Source organism: Pichia membranifaciens (genome assembly GCF_001661235.1).
Source record: "Pichia membranifaciens NRRL Y-2026 unplaced genomic scaffold PICMEscaffold_5, whole genome shotgun sequence".
Taxonomy (NCBI): Eukaryota; Fungi; Ascomycota; class Pichiomycetes; order Pichiales; family Pichiaceae; genus Pichia; species Pichia membranifaciens.
This window is the reverse complement of record NW_017566986.1, coordinates 1,192,013-1,204,492: the sequence shown is the minus strand read 5'-3', so window position 1 is coordinate 1,204,492 and position 12,480 is coordinate 1,192,013. Positions and strand designations below refer to the sequence as shown.

Sequence of the window (12,480 nt, the reverse complement as noted above, 5' to 3'; positions counted from 1 at the left end):
GATCTTTATTTTCTACATTTCCTACTGCAATGTCTGAGGAAACCGCCAAAATAAACCCACAGGACGCCGCCCCAGCTGTCCCTGCTGAGGGGGCTCCAAAGGTGAAAACCGAGAAAGAATTGAAGAAAGAAAAGGAGAAGGCCGAAAAATTGGCCAAGTTCCAGGCCAAGAAGGCCAAGCAGGAACAGCTTGCCAAGAACGCTGCCAAGAACAAGGAGAAGAAGAAGAAGCAAGAAAAGGAAGTTGCCCCAGAGTTCGTTGATAAGACTGTTCCTGGTGAGAAGAAGGTCTTGGTAAGTTTGGAGGATCCTTCTTTCTCCTCATACAACCCTAAGTCGGTGGAATCATCCTGGTACGATTGGTGGGTCAAGGAAGGTTTCTTTGAGCCTGAGTTCACAGAGGACGGTGAAATCAAGCCAGAGGGTGTTTTCTCCATTCCTGCACCACCTCCTAATGTTACCGGTGCTCTTCACATTGGACATGCGTTGACTGTTTCGATTCAAGATGCATTGATCAGATACTACAGAATGAAAGGCAAGACTACGTTGTTCCTTCCAGGTTTCGACCACGCAGGTATCGCAACACAGTCGGTTGTTGAGAAGACTGTGATGGCTAAGGAAGGTAAAACCAGACACGACTACGGTAGAGAAAAGTTTTTGGAGAAAATCTGGGAATGGAAAGAAGTTTACCACCAAAAAATTAGAGGCCAATTTGAAAGCATGGGTGCCTCCTACGCTTGGTCTAAAGAAGTGTTTACTTTGGATCCACAGAGAACTGCTGCTGTCAACGATGCCTTTGTCAAATTATTTGATGACGGAACTATCTACAGAGATTTGAGATTGGTCAATTGGTGTGTCAAGCTTAACACTGCTTTGTCTAACTTGGAAGTTGAAAACAAAACTGTCCCTGGTCACACTTTTCTGTCTATCCCAGGATATGATGAGAAGGTTGAATTTGGTGTCTTAACCCACTTTGCTTATCCTGTTGTCGGGTCTGATGAAAGATTGGTTGTTGCCACTACTCGTCCTGAAACTATTTTCGGAGACACAGGTGTGGCTGTGCATCCAAAGGATCCAAGATACACACACTTGCATGGCAAGTTCGTCAAGCACCCATTCAGTGACAGAAAGATCCCAATTGTTACCGATGCTGATGCCGTTGATATGGAGTTTGGTACTGGTGCTGTTAAGATCACTCCCGGTCATGATAACAACGATTACCTTACCGGTAAGAGAAACGGTTTGGAATTTATCAACATCTTCACTGACAATGGTTTGCTAAACGAAGAATGTGGTGAATATAAGGGACTGAAGAGATTTGATGCAAGAAAAGTCGTTATCGAAAAGTTAAAGGAAATGAACCTCTTGGTTGATCAGGAGGGTCATGAAATGACCTTACCTATTTGTTCAAGATCTGGTGATATCATCGAACCTTACCTCAAGCCACAATGGTGGGTTTCCCAGAAGAGCATGGCTGACGCTGCTATTGACGCAGTTAAGACCGGTGCTTTGACTATCACCCCTGAAACCTCTGAAAAGGAATTTTATAGATGGATGGAAAACATTCAAGATTGGTGTATTTCTAGACAATTATGGTGGGGTCACAGATGCCCTGTCTATTTGGTCCAAATAGAAGGTAAGGAAGTTGATCCAAACAACTCCAAGAACTGGGTTGCGGGTAGAAGCCTTGAGGAGGCACAAGCTAAAGCTGATAAGCTGTATCCAGGTGAAAAGTATACTCTGCAACAAGATGAAGATGTTTTAGACACCTGGTTTTCGTCTGGTTTATGGCCTTTCTCAACTCTTGGCTGGCCTGAAAAGACCGTTGATTTTGCTAAGTTCTATCCGATGTCCATGCTTGAAACCGGCTGGGATATCTTATTCTTCTGGGTTGCTAGAATGGTCATGTTAGGTCTAAAGTTAACAGGAGAATCCCCATTCAAAGAGGTTTTCTGTCATTCTTTGGTTCGTGATGCTCAGGGTAGAAAGATGTCCAAATCTTTAGGTAATGTTGTCAACCCATCGGATGTTATTGCTGGTATTTCTTTAGAAGATTTGAACGCACAATTGTTGATGGGTAACTTGGATCCAAGGGAAATCGAAAAGGCTAAATCCGGTCAAAAGGAATCCTACCCAGATGGTATTCCACAATGTGGTACAGATGCATTGAGATTTGCATTATGTGCTTACACTACTGGTGGTAGAGATATCAACTTAGATATCTTGAGAGTTGCAGGATACCGTAAATTCTGTAACAAGATCTTCCAGGCTACTAAGTTTGTTCTGATGAGATTAGGTGATGATTATGTTCCACCAGCAAAGGCAGGTTTGTCTGGTGAGGAGTCTTTGGTTGAACAGTGGATTTTACACAAGTTGACTAAGACTGCCGAAAAAATGAATCAATCATTTGAAAAAAGAGAGTTCTACGAATCCACGCAGGCTATTTACAACTTTTGGTTGTATGATTTGTGTGATGTCTATATCGAAAACTCCAAATTCCTTATTTTGGAGGGGACCGAAGCACAAAAGAAATCTGCAAGAGATACTTTGTACACGTGTATTGATGGCGCTTTGAGATTGATACATCCATTCATGCCTTTCATCACCGAGGAAATGTGGCAAAGATTACCAAAGAGAGCTACTGAAACCAGCAAAACTATTGTCAAAGCTCTATACCCGGTTTATGTCAAGGAATATGATAATAAGGAAGCTGAAGATGCTTATGAGTTGGTTTTGGAAATCACTAAAGGTGCAAGATCTTTATTGTCCCAGTATGGTATCACTAAAGACGGAAGCGTTTTTGTCGAATCCGCCAACAAGAAATTCTTCAACATTGCTGATTCCCAAAAAGATTCAATTGTTTCCTTGATTAAGGCTGTCCAAAAAGTAAATGTTGTTTCTGACATAAAGGAAATTCCATCTGGTTGTGTTTTGACATCTGTATCTCCAGAAGTCAATGTCCACTTATTGGTGAAGGGTATGATTGACATCGACAAGGAGGTTGCCAAGTTTTCCAAGAAGCTGGAAAAGTCTAAGGGAGCTTTGGTTGGTTTAGAAAAGATCATGAGCTCATCAGATTATGAGTCCAAGGCTTCTGATGTTGCCAAGGAGAAGAACATGCAATCCAAGGAAAAGACCATTGCTGAAATCGAAGGTTTCGAAAAAACTATTGCAAACTTGGAAAAGCTCAAGTTATGATTTTTCCATAAAACCCCTGTGTCTGATATATTCTACACTTTGTTCTATAAATTTTTATTCACTCTAATACAGTCGCCAAAGAGCTAAACTTTCAATTTTTTAAGTAGTTTGAATTTGACGTGAGGCTAATATAGTATTACAGTTCTTTCCTTATACATAAACTATTCAAAATTTCCAGACATAGTCTTCTACCACAGAGTTGAGAACCGCATCTCTTATGGTTTCATTGATTTTGTTTACATCCCCCGATATTGCTGTAAGAGCAGTAAAAAGCTCACTCTCAGAAGTGTAGCCAAGGGAGTCACTGTATAGCAATTCATCAGCCTTCCCATCAACTATGGAATACACGCCAACATGATGTGAAGTGGAAGTGTCTAGCTCATCCTTTGTGGGACGCACAATAACATTGTCACCTTTACAAATGCAAAATGAGCTTAGAAAACTCGATTTCAACGATATTCCAGCATTCAAAAGTGCTAAGTAAACAGAATTTATTGCACATGATAGCTCTTTGCAAGTAAATTGTTCCCTTTCCCCAGTCTCCAAGACTTGTACCACTATCTGTATTTCTGAAAGCGGGTATTGTTCCATGTTTATCATTGAAGACACTATTTTTTTCAGCTTGCTTTCAAGAAATGCTTCCCTGGTGGTTGGCACACCAGTTGCTGGCCTTACTGATATACTAAGATGAGCTCGAGTTGGTATCTCATCCCGGGTTTTGGTAACTTCAATAGGACCGGTCACGGAAGAAATGACCTTTGTGGAGGAGAACTGAAAACTTGCTGAACCATCAACCTGATTCAACAGGTTCTGTTTTGCAACGACAGACATTATCAAATGTTGCACTTTCTGGTTGAGCGAGCTTCAAAGAGATTTCAGTAAATTTAAATGCTTAATACCTAGCTCTGAGATGCAAATTTTTTGATTTGAAGTTCCTTTTATGGTGAAACATTTTTTATCATCCTTGCAGAAGCGCACTTGACCAGAGAAACGGTATCAACATGTTCCAATTTTTTTTTTTCGATCTGGTAATTTTTCACTACTTTTCACCTTTAAGTTCATGGATTCAGGAGGTCTTGTACAATCAAGTAAAGGTACGGCTTTGGACAAAGATGATTCCAACCTTACAGACTATTTTGCCTTACATTCAAGAGGATGCTCTAGGAGATGTGCCATTATCGCTTTTGCTTAAATTATTGGCCAATCCTTCCATAATCAATTCGGCATCAGCTGTAAATCAAGAGACTTTATTGACTAGAATTTCCACCTTGTTGAAATCGAACCATAGCTTTATTCGTTGGAAGGCGACAAAACTTATAACTATAAGTTTGACCCATCCAGTGCTTTTACTCTCTAACCATACCACCAATGTAATTTCGGCCCTTGTTAAGATTTTGGATTCCAAATGCTTCATTGCAAACTATGAAAACCCAGGTCAAAGAGAGCTCGTGACTTTGAGAAGTACAGCAGACTGTCTTGGTTTTGTTCTTGATCAAATTAGAGGGAAGCCTACCTTGACAAGAGAAGTTCTTACCCCAAAATTACCTGGCATCATCGGATCTCTTATCGAAACTATCGTGTTGATTCCTGAAAGCGCAATCCCTGTATTGGCCAAGCTTTTGATTACCAATACCACTACTTTCAGACCTTTTGGATCTAAGTTGGAAACTGCGTTAAAAAACCTTTTGAACAACGGCGATAACTGGTCCAAAATAGGTTCTGATCTGCGCTCTATGGTATTAAAATCCTTAGCATTGGTATCATTCATCCTTTCAAGAGAGAAGCAAGCAAGTTCCTGGAAAGAGAACGTTGATGCTGTTATTTTGGAGCTCAAATCAGTGATCTCTATATACGAAGCCTTTTTGGAACTTTCAAATGACACTGAATATATTGTGAAGTTTGACAGTTTGCCTAAATTACCAGAAAACATGGCAAACTCTAAACTGATATTTGGTTCCCTTTCTATTGACATCAATGAAACTCCAATTGCAATCTTCAAGGTCTCCCAAAGGATTGAGATTTTGAGTGATTTATTGTTGGCCTACATTGAAATTACGACACCAAGCGCAATCACTGTTCCTTTTGGTAATTACCTCTCCATTGCAGAAATTCTCGGTGGGCTCAACCTTAATTACACTCCAGTGAAAAGAGATATTCGTGATGTAGCTACGCGTGAATTGATTGAACAATCTGTTTCCGAAGCTAAACTTTCCGGTATCAAAATACTACAAGCTTTTGCCGAAAAGTTTCCTGGAGAACTGTATCCTCACATGTATGACATTTTGGCTTTACTTGATGCTGCAATTCCAGTGCAGACCTACAGAGGCAAAATCAAGGTTGATAAAAAGGCAGTTTACGAACAAGAATCACTTATCAACCGTATTTTACAGACCGCTTCATCATACCTTTCACTAACAGAAAGGTTTAATGATATGACAGTGTTGGGTAGGTTGCTAGAAGCTGCGCTGATTTTGAAAGAAACAAGAGAGCCAACTATTCCGACAGAGAACCAAAACACTGCTAAGGACAACGTCAGCAACGGTAGTCGCAAAAAGGTCTCGAAGAACAAATCTGCGATTTCATTGTCAGACATTTTGTCGCATCAGCAACTCTTTGAACATCCACCTTCTGCAACAACATTACATGTGTTGAGAAGATTTTTCAATGTGTTGCTAACAAAATGTGAGCTATCTCCTGGTAAGTTAAGTTTGGTTCTACGTTTTGTCATCATTGATGCAGTTGCTAACGTGAATGCAGCAAAGATGGGTAAGCACGGAGTAGAAAGAAAACAGGTCCTCCAATTACTTGAAAACGCTTTACTATTCCCTGGTAAGGCAAACAACAGTATCTCCATCATTCCTATGGTTGCCAATCTGATCGGTTCGCAAAGTCCTATTTTTAGTTTGCTCACCAATCCTAGATTTCCTTTATTGCAAAAGAAAATAAGCGGTTCAAGTTTTGAAAATAATGAAGCTGCTCACACTGAAGAAGAAGAAATGGAGGAAGCTGCAAAATTTGAGAAAGGTGAGTTTCCAATCCCTGGTTCCGTAAGTGAAAAAAGAGCTGCAGAAGGCGATTCTCTAGTGGATACCAGAAAAACCAAGAAACAGCATACCGAAGACGAAGATCAAGTCTTTAGCAATGAGAAGGAGGCTACAGATATCTTGAAAAGGTTAAAAGATGAGTTGAAGGAAGAGAGCAATCATCCGCAATCATCACTCGCAGATGATGTTGCAGAACAGACAGAAATGGCTGCCGATGATGATGTTGCTCTTTCCGAAAGGGACGAAAGTGAAGAAGATATTGGATCAGATTTTGAAATCCCCGAAATCAATGTCGATGATGAGTAGTAGCAAGGCGTTTATAGATAATTTACAGTTTTGAAGTAAACTTTGCTGATTCTAATGTAAGCTAGACGAGAGCCTCTTGAAACAGAAGCCCCTTTTGTGAAAATTGCAGGTGGAATTTCTGCAATCAACAGTTTCTATAGCTTACAGCCCAAAAAGGATAAATCTGTTTCGCTTTAGCACAATCCATACAGATGAGTAAGATACTCTTCCAGTTATATTAAAACCAGATCTCACCACCTACCTGAGACGTGCATATCCATGAAAAAAGTAATTTTATTATGAAAAAAAAGCAATTCCGAGAACTTCTCGGAAAAGGGTATGAACCATTCCTGTTCAACAGCTTATTATGGCTGAAGAATTGAGTGGGGGTCAGAATGTACAAAATGAAAGCGTCGTTTTATGTAACAAGAAATTTGTGCCAAACGCAGTCACCCATACCATCCCGGCTGCCATAAAGACAGCACTTCCGAAGAGGGATGCCGGATGTGTCAACAGACAACACCTAGTTTTCATCATGTATAGTAAAAAACTAGGAAGGTCATACGAAGAAATGACGACATTCAAAAGAATGCCGACGGATGTAGGTTGTAGAGATTGAAAAAGAAAGACAGCGAGAGAGCTTCTTTTATAGTTTTTTCAGAAAGCCGGCGTTTCTATTTACTTCACTGCGAACTTTTCAAAAACAAAGTTGGCTGTGCAAGGAGGTTTTTTTCCGTTTGGAATTTTTTTGTTCAAATTTTTCTGACAGAGAGTATCCAAAACTTTGTCTTCTTAAAAGTAGTGAGCAAAGCTACGACAATTAGTGACCGTTGACGACAGCTCGATCAAAATGGCAGCTAAAAAAGGGACGCCACAAATGGTGACGAAAAAGGCGAAATCTACCTCGCAAAAAGGGAAGATACCAGAGAAGCAAGTGAAAGTTCCTAGCAAGGCTTCGACAAAAGAAAAAAGATCTGCCAGCAAATCGACAAAGCAAGAAAGCAAGAATGAAATTGGAACATTGGAGGAATTTGAGCTTATCAGAAAAAGCATTGAAGAGTCGCCTAAAAACTATAACAAGTTGGTCAGATTGCTTAAAAGCCTGCACATGGTGGTTTCCCAGATAAATGATGAGAATCAACGGGAAATGGCCAGTAACTTCATGAACATAGCAAGAGGTTTGATCTACTATTTATACAAAATATTCAGCCACTTGATTAGTAAAAGACTATTAAAAGTGTTTAAAGGGATTTCAGAACAAGAGGAAACAGTGCGTAAGTGGCTAATATCAAAATATGAATCTTTTCAAAAAGAATTATTTGACCTATGGTCTATTGAACATTTCACAGAAAGCATAGCTACGTTAAAGATTGACGCCCTTGAAAATCTCATGAACTTGATTCAAGATGAGGCCAAATATTTGGGTCCATCTATTGATGAAGCGTATTTCCCAACATCGAGATATCGTAAAATACTCCAAATGTTATTACTGAGTGGTAACGAATTGAGCATCAATGAGGAAGATAGTTGTGCCAATGATTATTTGCTTCTGGAATTCAAAGAAACCTATTTTGAGAAGTATTGGGACCTAAAGTTCTATTTTTTCAGTGAACTGCCTCATATTGAGGAAGATCTTCGAGAATCAGAAATTGGACATAGATTGGTATTTTCGAAATTGGTGGCTTTGACCAAGTCTGCACCTGTGTATGATGTGGAAAATAAGGAAGGAATCACCGAAATTCCTGTCTGGGTGAAGAATGCACCTCAAAATACAATGTACAGTGTAAACACTTTCCGAAACAATTTTGAAAAAACATGGATTGGAGCTTTGAATTTACAACACTTGGGCAAAAAGGAATATTCATCGGCACTAGCTATATTACATAAAAGAATCATACCATTTTTTGGTGATGCCCAAAAGCTCATGGATTTTCTTACTGCTTCATACACATTGGGAATCAAAACTAAAGATGGTCTTTTATCCATTTTGGCCTTGAATGGTCTTTGGGAATTAATGAAATCATACAACCTTGACTATCCAAATTTCTACACCAACCTTTACGCCATCCTCACTCCGGAACTACTTCATTTGAATGAAAAATCACGTTTCTTCCGTTTACTAGATTTGTTCATGTCTTCTACACATCTTCCGGCTTCAATAGTTGCATCCTTTATCAAGCGATTAGCAAGATTATGTCTTACTGCTCCTCCATCAAGTATAATTTGTGTCATTCCCTTCATATACAATTTGATCAGAAAACACGGACACTCCACATGCATGCTTTTGATTCATTCGACCACTACGGCTGAGGAAGACGCCGACTATGTCGATCCATTTGATGAAAACGAAACGGATCCTTCTAAAACGGAAGCTCTTGGGTCTTCTATATGGGAATTGGAGGCTATGATTAATCACTACCATCCGAATGTCTCTGCTCTAGTCAAGATTTTCACTCAGCACTTTACTAAATATAGCTACAACATGGAAGATTTTCTTGATTGGAGTTACGCAAAGCTTATTGATTCTGAAATGAAAAAGAGGTTTAAGGGTGATTTAGGTGTCGAGTTCGAGAAATGGAACGGAATGTTTGGCGATGAGGGATACATGAGCGATTATCTATACTAATTAATTATTTTCTGTGTATATTGTCATAGAGTCTGTATATTAATATCCCGACGAGTCTCGATGGAATTGTAAGAATTGAACTGGATTGTAATTCTATTTATCAGTATTTCCATGCAAAGCCATTATGCCATCATAACTTTACTTTGATGTTGTCTGCTTTCATTAAAACTTCTTAAAGACTCCAATGAAGAATTCATAGCAGAACAAGGATATTCCCGTAGCAGGAGCACTTTTCAACACAGCAGGAATAAAGCCTTTATAAAGGCCCGAAACTCCTTCTATTTTGATCACATTTCTCAACACCGAGTACATGCTAGTCCCCCATCCCATCTGTAATCTTCTTTTGACTAGATCAAGCGGATACACCAATGTCTTTGAAACCACCCCTGCAGTAAGTCCGGCCACTGAAGAGATTCCTCCAGCATGAGTTAGAATGAGATTGTGATCTTTCAAGAAATCAAAATAGCCTTTTTTGTCACAATTGATGATGTATGAATAAGTACCAAAGGAGAAACCAGTGCTAAGAGCAACGTAGTTGATACCTACAAGGCCTCCGGAGAAAAACCCTCGAAAACCGTCAAGGTTGTAGATATGTTTGATTTCATTGCCCAAAGATTTGAATCGTTTGGTTTCGTTGGAGGCTAAACGGGTACGTAGCAGGTCTAAAGGGTACGAGACGCATGTTGCACTACACCCGGATAAAGCTCCCACTACGACGTTTTGTAATGTGGTTCCGAGTTCTGTCTGTGGCTTTTTCATGTTAAACTTCGACCTCATTGAATCTGCAAGATTTGATATCGTTGCAAAAGCTGTGAATTGGGCACCTCCGTAAACCACGTACATCATTTCTGCAGGGAGGTTTCCCTTCCAAAAAGCTCGAATCCCCTCGTTTTGCAGGATAGATTTGACAGTTGACAGTATCGAGCGGTATTTCTGTGGATCACGATGGAGTTGCAACCTGATTTTCACTATATCGATTGGGGCGATGACGAAACGGACAATAAGGCCCGAGAGGGATCCTGCAAGCACAGACATGGTAGGCGTGATTTCATTAGAGGAGGTGACAAAACTTTCGGCCATTTATGAGTGCTTGGGTTATTGGCTTGGTTTGGGAGGAGATAAAAGTACTTGAACGTTTTGCAGATTCATGGGATGAACGGGAAAAGCTCGACGGATTTTACATGGAGAGGAAGAAGTTCCAGAATCATGGACTGGCGATCGACAGAACTCCGACGCGGGCTGTTTATTCGTTCGCTTGCTTAACTTTGACTTTTTTTATCAATTTTCTAATTTACAGAGTTATTCTACATAGGAGAGGACAAGAAGCTATAGAGATTTCTCGAGTTGCTGTTGTTCGAGAATGGCCTTCTTCACGTCTTCGGAAACGCTGCCGTCGAAGACATCGAGTGGGACGTCGGAGAGGCCGGTGGCCACCACGCTGCTTCCGCCAATAACTGTGTCGAAGATGATCTTTCTCTTTGTTTCGTTGTTTTCCGGCTTGAGTTGCGACATCTTGCATCTTGTTGGCTGCGTTATGTTGGGAACGAAGTTCAAGTTTGTGTAGATGTCTCTCTGGACCTGTTTTTTGAGTAGCTCGTTACGGTCGTAGAAAAGCATTGAGTCGAACTGGCGGCATTTGAGCGCGTGGTCGTAGACCCAACTTGTTTCTGTTTCCAAGATGTTGTTGTTGGAGAGCAGGAGAGCGATGTTTCTCTGTCTCTCAAATAGAGTCTGGTTGTCTGTGACAGAGTTTGTGTAGCCGTCGTTGGAAAGGACCGGGTTGATCAAGGCGCCCTCGATGGCGCCCTCCTCTTTGGCCTTGTCCTCGTAGTAGTCGTCGATGACCTGTCTGCCGTCGAGGATGATTCTAGCGCCGAACTCCTTGAACGCGGAGCGGGCGGTGATCAAGTATGCGGCTCTGGTTTTGAACGTGACGGGGAGAAACTCGCTGCTGATCAAGGCCATCTTGGAGTCCTCGTCGATGCGAACCCGGTAGAGGTTTGTGTGCTTCTGGAACAAGAAGTACGAGTCTCTGTAGCCGACCAACCGGGCTACGTCGGTGGAGATGGCGTACATTCTGTCGCCGCGTCCGGGGACCCGGAACGTCTTGACGCGGAACTCTCTGCCGCCCTTGAGCACGCCCAGCTCGGTGATCTTCGTGTCGCCCTTCGGGTCGTCTGCGGTGACAAACTCGTCGTTCACGACGGGGGAGGCGTTGTCCTCCTGGTCTCCGTCGGCACCGACGGAGGCCAGCTGCTGGCGCTTTCTGTTGACGGCGTTGAGGTTCGAGTGCTTGTGGCGCCGCGCAGCGGCTGCGAGCTTCCGCTTGAGGCTCGTGCCGGACGTGTTGCCGTCGCTGTTGGCGGCGTCGTCGTCGTTGTCCTCGTCGTTGTCCTCGTCTTCGTCCTCGTTCTCCCCGTCCTCGGCCTTGCCCGGCTTCGTCTCCTCGTCCTCGTCCTCGTCCCCGTCCGCCTCCTCCTCTTCGTCCTCGTCCTCGTCCTCGTTGTTCAGCGACACGTCCTCGTCCTTCGCGTCCTGCTCGACATCCGGCCGGTAGTCCTCCTCGCCGTCTTCGCCCTCCTCCTCGCCGTCCTCCTCGCCGTTGTTCTCCAAGGCGTTTGTCAAGGCGTCGTTGAGATCGTTTTCAGAGACGGCCGCCGGGACCGCCTCCTTGGGCGTGTCGGCGCTGTGACGGGTCGCTCTCCTGTGCTTAGCCATGCTGCTGCTGCTGTTCCGTGGTGGGTAGCTTCTGCTCCTGCTCCTGCTCCTGCTCCTGTCTTCTCTGTCTTCTCTCCTGTCATCTGACCCCTCTTGCGTTTACGTGTGTCCTGTATCCGTGTGAAACCCTCTCGCACCGCGAGGCCCCTCGCCCCGTCGCGCCTGCGCCCACCCCGGCCGGGTAAATGCTCAGCGCATGCTCAGTGAAAACTATAAAACCAGCGTCGCCCCCACATACATTTCTACTCTCTGCACACACCCGCCCACACACCTTCTTTTCATCCCCCTCCTTCTCCAATTTGATTACCACGAGACGGAGACGTGGAAAGGGGCGGGCCATTCGACGGCCGTTTGCGCGCCGAAGGTTCTCTTCACTGCGCTGTGCCGTTAGCTCGGCCCTGCCCCGGCCCCTGCGACGCTGCCCTGCGGGCGCCGCCCCGCCGCAGACACACGTCTCTGTCTCCAGAACGAAAAGCCGGATTTATCGTATCCTTCACGCTTCCCGTCGTACCGATACTTCATGCTCTGGGGACATTACCTGTACCACCACTTCCTTCGCCTCCGTCGCCTTCTTCACCGTAGTCCTGTAGTAGCAGAAACGCACGCGCCT

The 12,480-nt window shown here is 43.0% G+C and overlaps 7 protein-coding genes across 7 annotated transcripts; 4 read left to right on the top strand and 3 right to left on the bottom strand.

Moving 5' to 3' along the window:
• Window positions 1-29: 29 nt before the first annotated feature.
• Window positions 30-3,197, top strand: PICMEDRAFT_74172 (hypothetical protein; the record flags this gene model as incomplete). Its single annotated transcript, XM_019164696.1, has 1 exon — window positions 30-3,197. One exon carries the CDS (start codon window positions 30-32, stop codon window positions 3,195-3,197), a length of 3,168 nt encoding a protein of 1,055 aa, XP_019016526.1.
• A 165-nt stretch (window positions 3,198-3,362) lies between these two features.
• Window positions 3,363-4,028, bottom strand: PICMEDRAFT_74171 (hypothetical protein; the record flags this gene model as incomplete). Its single annotated transcript, XM_019164695.1, has 1 exon — window positions 3,363-4,028. The coding sequence occupies one exon, from the start codon at window positions 4,026-4,028 to the stop codon at window positions 3,363-3,365; it is 666 nt and encodes a 221-aa protein (XP_019016525.1).
• Window positions 4,029-4,378: 350 nt separating this feature from the next.
• Window positions 4,379-6,541, top strand: PICMEDRAFT_25035 (hypothetical protein; the record flags this gene model as incomplete). The annotated part of the gene is made up of 1 exon (XM_019162376.1): window positions 4,379-6,541. A coding segment is annotated over one exon (2,163 nt), but the record flags the coding sequence as incomplete, so codon positions are not given.
• Window positions 6,542-6,720: 179 nt separating this feature from the next.
• On the top strand, window positions 6,721-7,217 carry PICMEDRAFT_172054 (hypothetical protein). The gene has a single exon (XM_019161508.1). It carries the CDS (start codon window positions 6,894-6,896, stop codon window positions 7,143-7,145), a length of 252 nt encoding a protein of 83 aa, XP_019016523.1. The 5' UTR covers window positions 6,721-6,893; the 3' UTR covers window positions 7,146-7,217.
• A 122-nt stretch (window positions 7,218-7,339) lies between these two features.
• On the top strand, window positions 7,340-9,239 carry PICMEDRAFT_17879 (hypothetical protein). The gene has a single exon (XM_019161790.1). It carries the CDS (start codon window positions 7,377-7,379, stop codon window positions 9,150-9,152), a length of 1,776 nt encoding a protein of 591 aa, XP_019016522.1. The 5' UTR covers window positions 7,340-7,376; the 3' UTR covers window positions 9,153-9,239.
• Window positions 9,240-9,314: 75 nt separating this feature from the next.
• Window positions 9,315-10,232, bottom strand: PICMEDRAFT_74168 (hypothetical protein; the record flags this gene model as incomplete). Its single annotated transcript, XM_019164694.1, has 1 exon — window positions 9,315-10,232. One exon carries the CDS (start codon window positions 10,230-10,232, stop codon window positions 9,315-9,317), a length of 918 nt encoding a protein of 305 aa, XP_019016521.1.
• Window positions 10,233-10,487: 255 nt separating this feature from the next.
• Window positions 10,488-11,705, bottom strand: PICMEDRAFT_26165 (hypothetical protein; the record flags this gene model as incomplete). Its single annotated transcript, XM_019162436.1, has 2 exons — window positions 10,488-11,418; window positions 11,497-11,705. Coding segments are annotated over 2 exons (1,140 nt in total), but the record flags the coding sequence as incomplete, so codon positions are not given.
• Between the last annotated feature and the right edge of the window lie 775 nt (window positions 11,706-12,480).

Bases quoted from the DNA above. Each gene is read 5' to 3' on its own strand.
- PICMEDRAFT_172054 (XM_019161508.1), top strand. From the start codon at position 6,894: ATGGCTGAAGAATTGAGTGGGGGTCAGAATGTACAAAATGAAAGCGTC.
- PICMEDRAFT_17879 (XM_019161790.1), top strand. From the start codon at position 7,377: ATGGCAGCTAAAAAAGGGACGCCACAAATGGTGACGAAAAAGGCGAAA.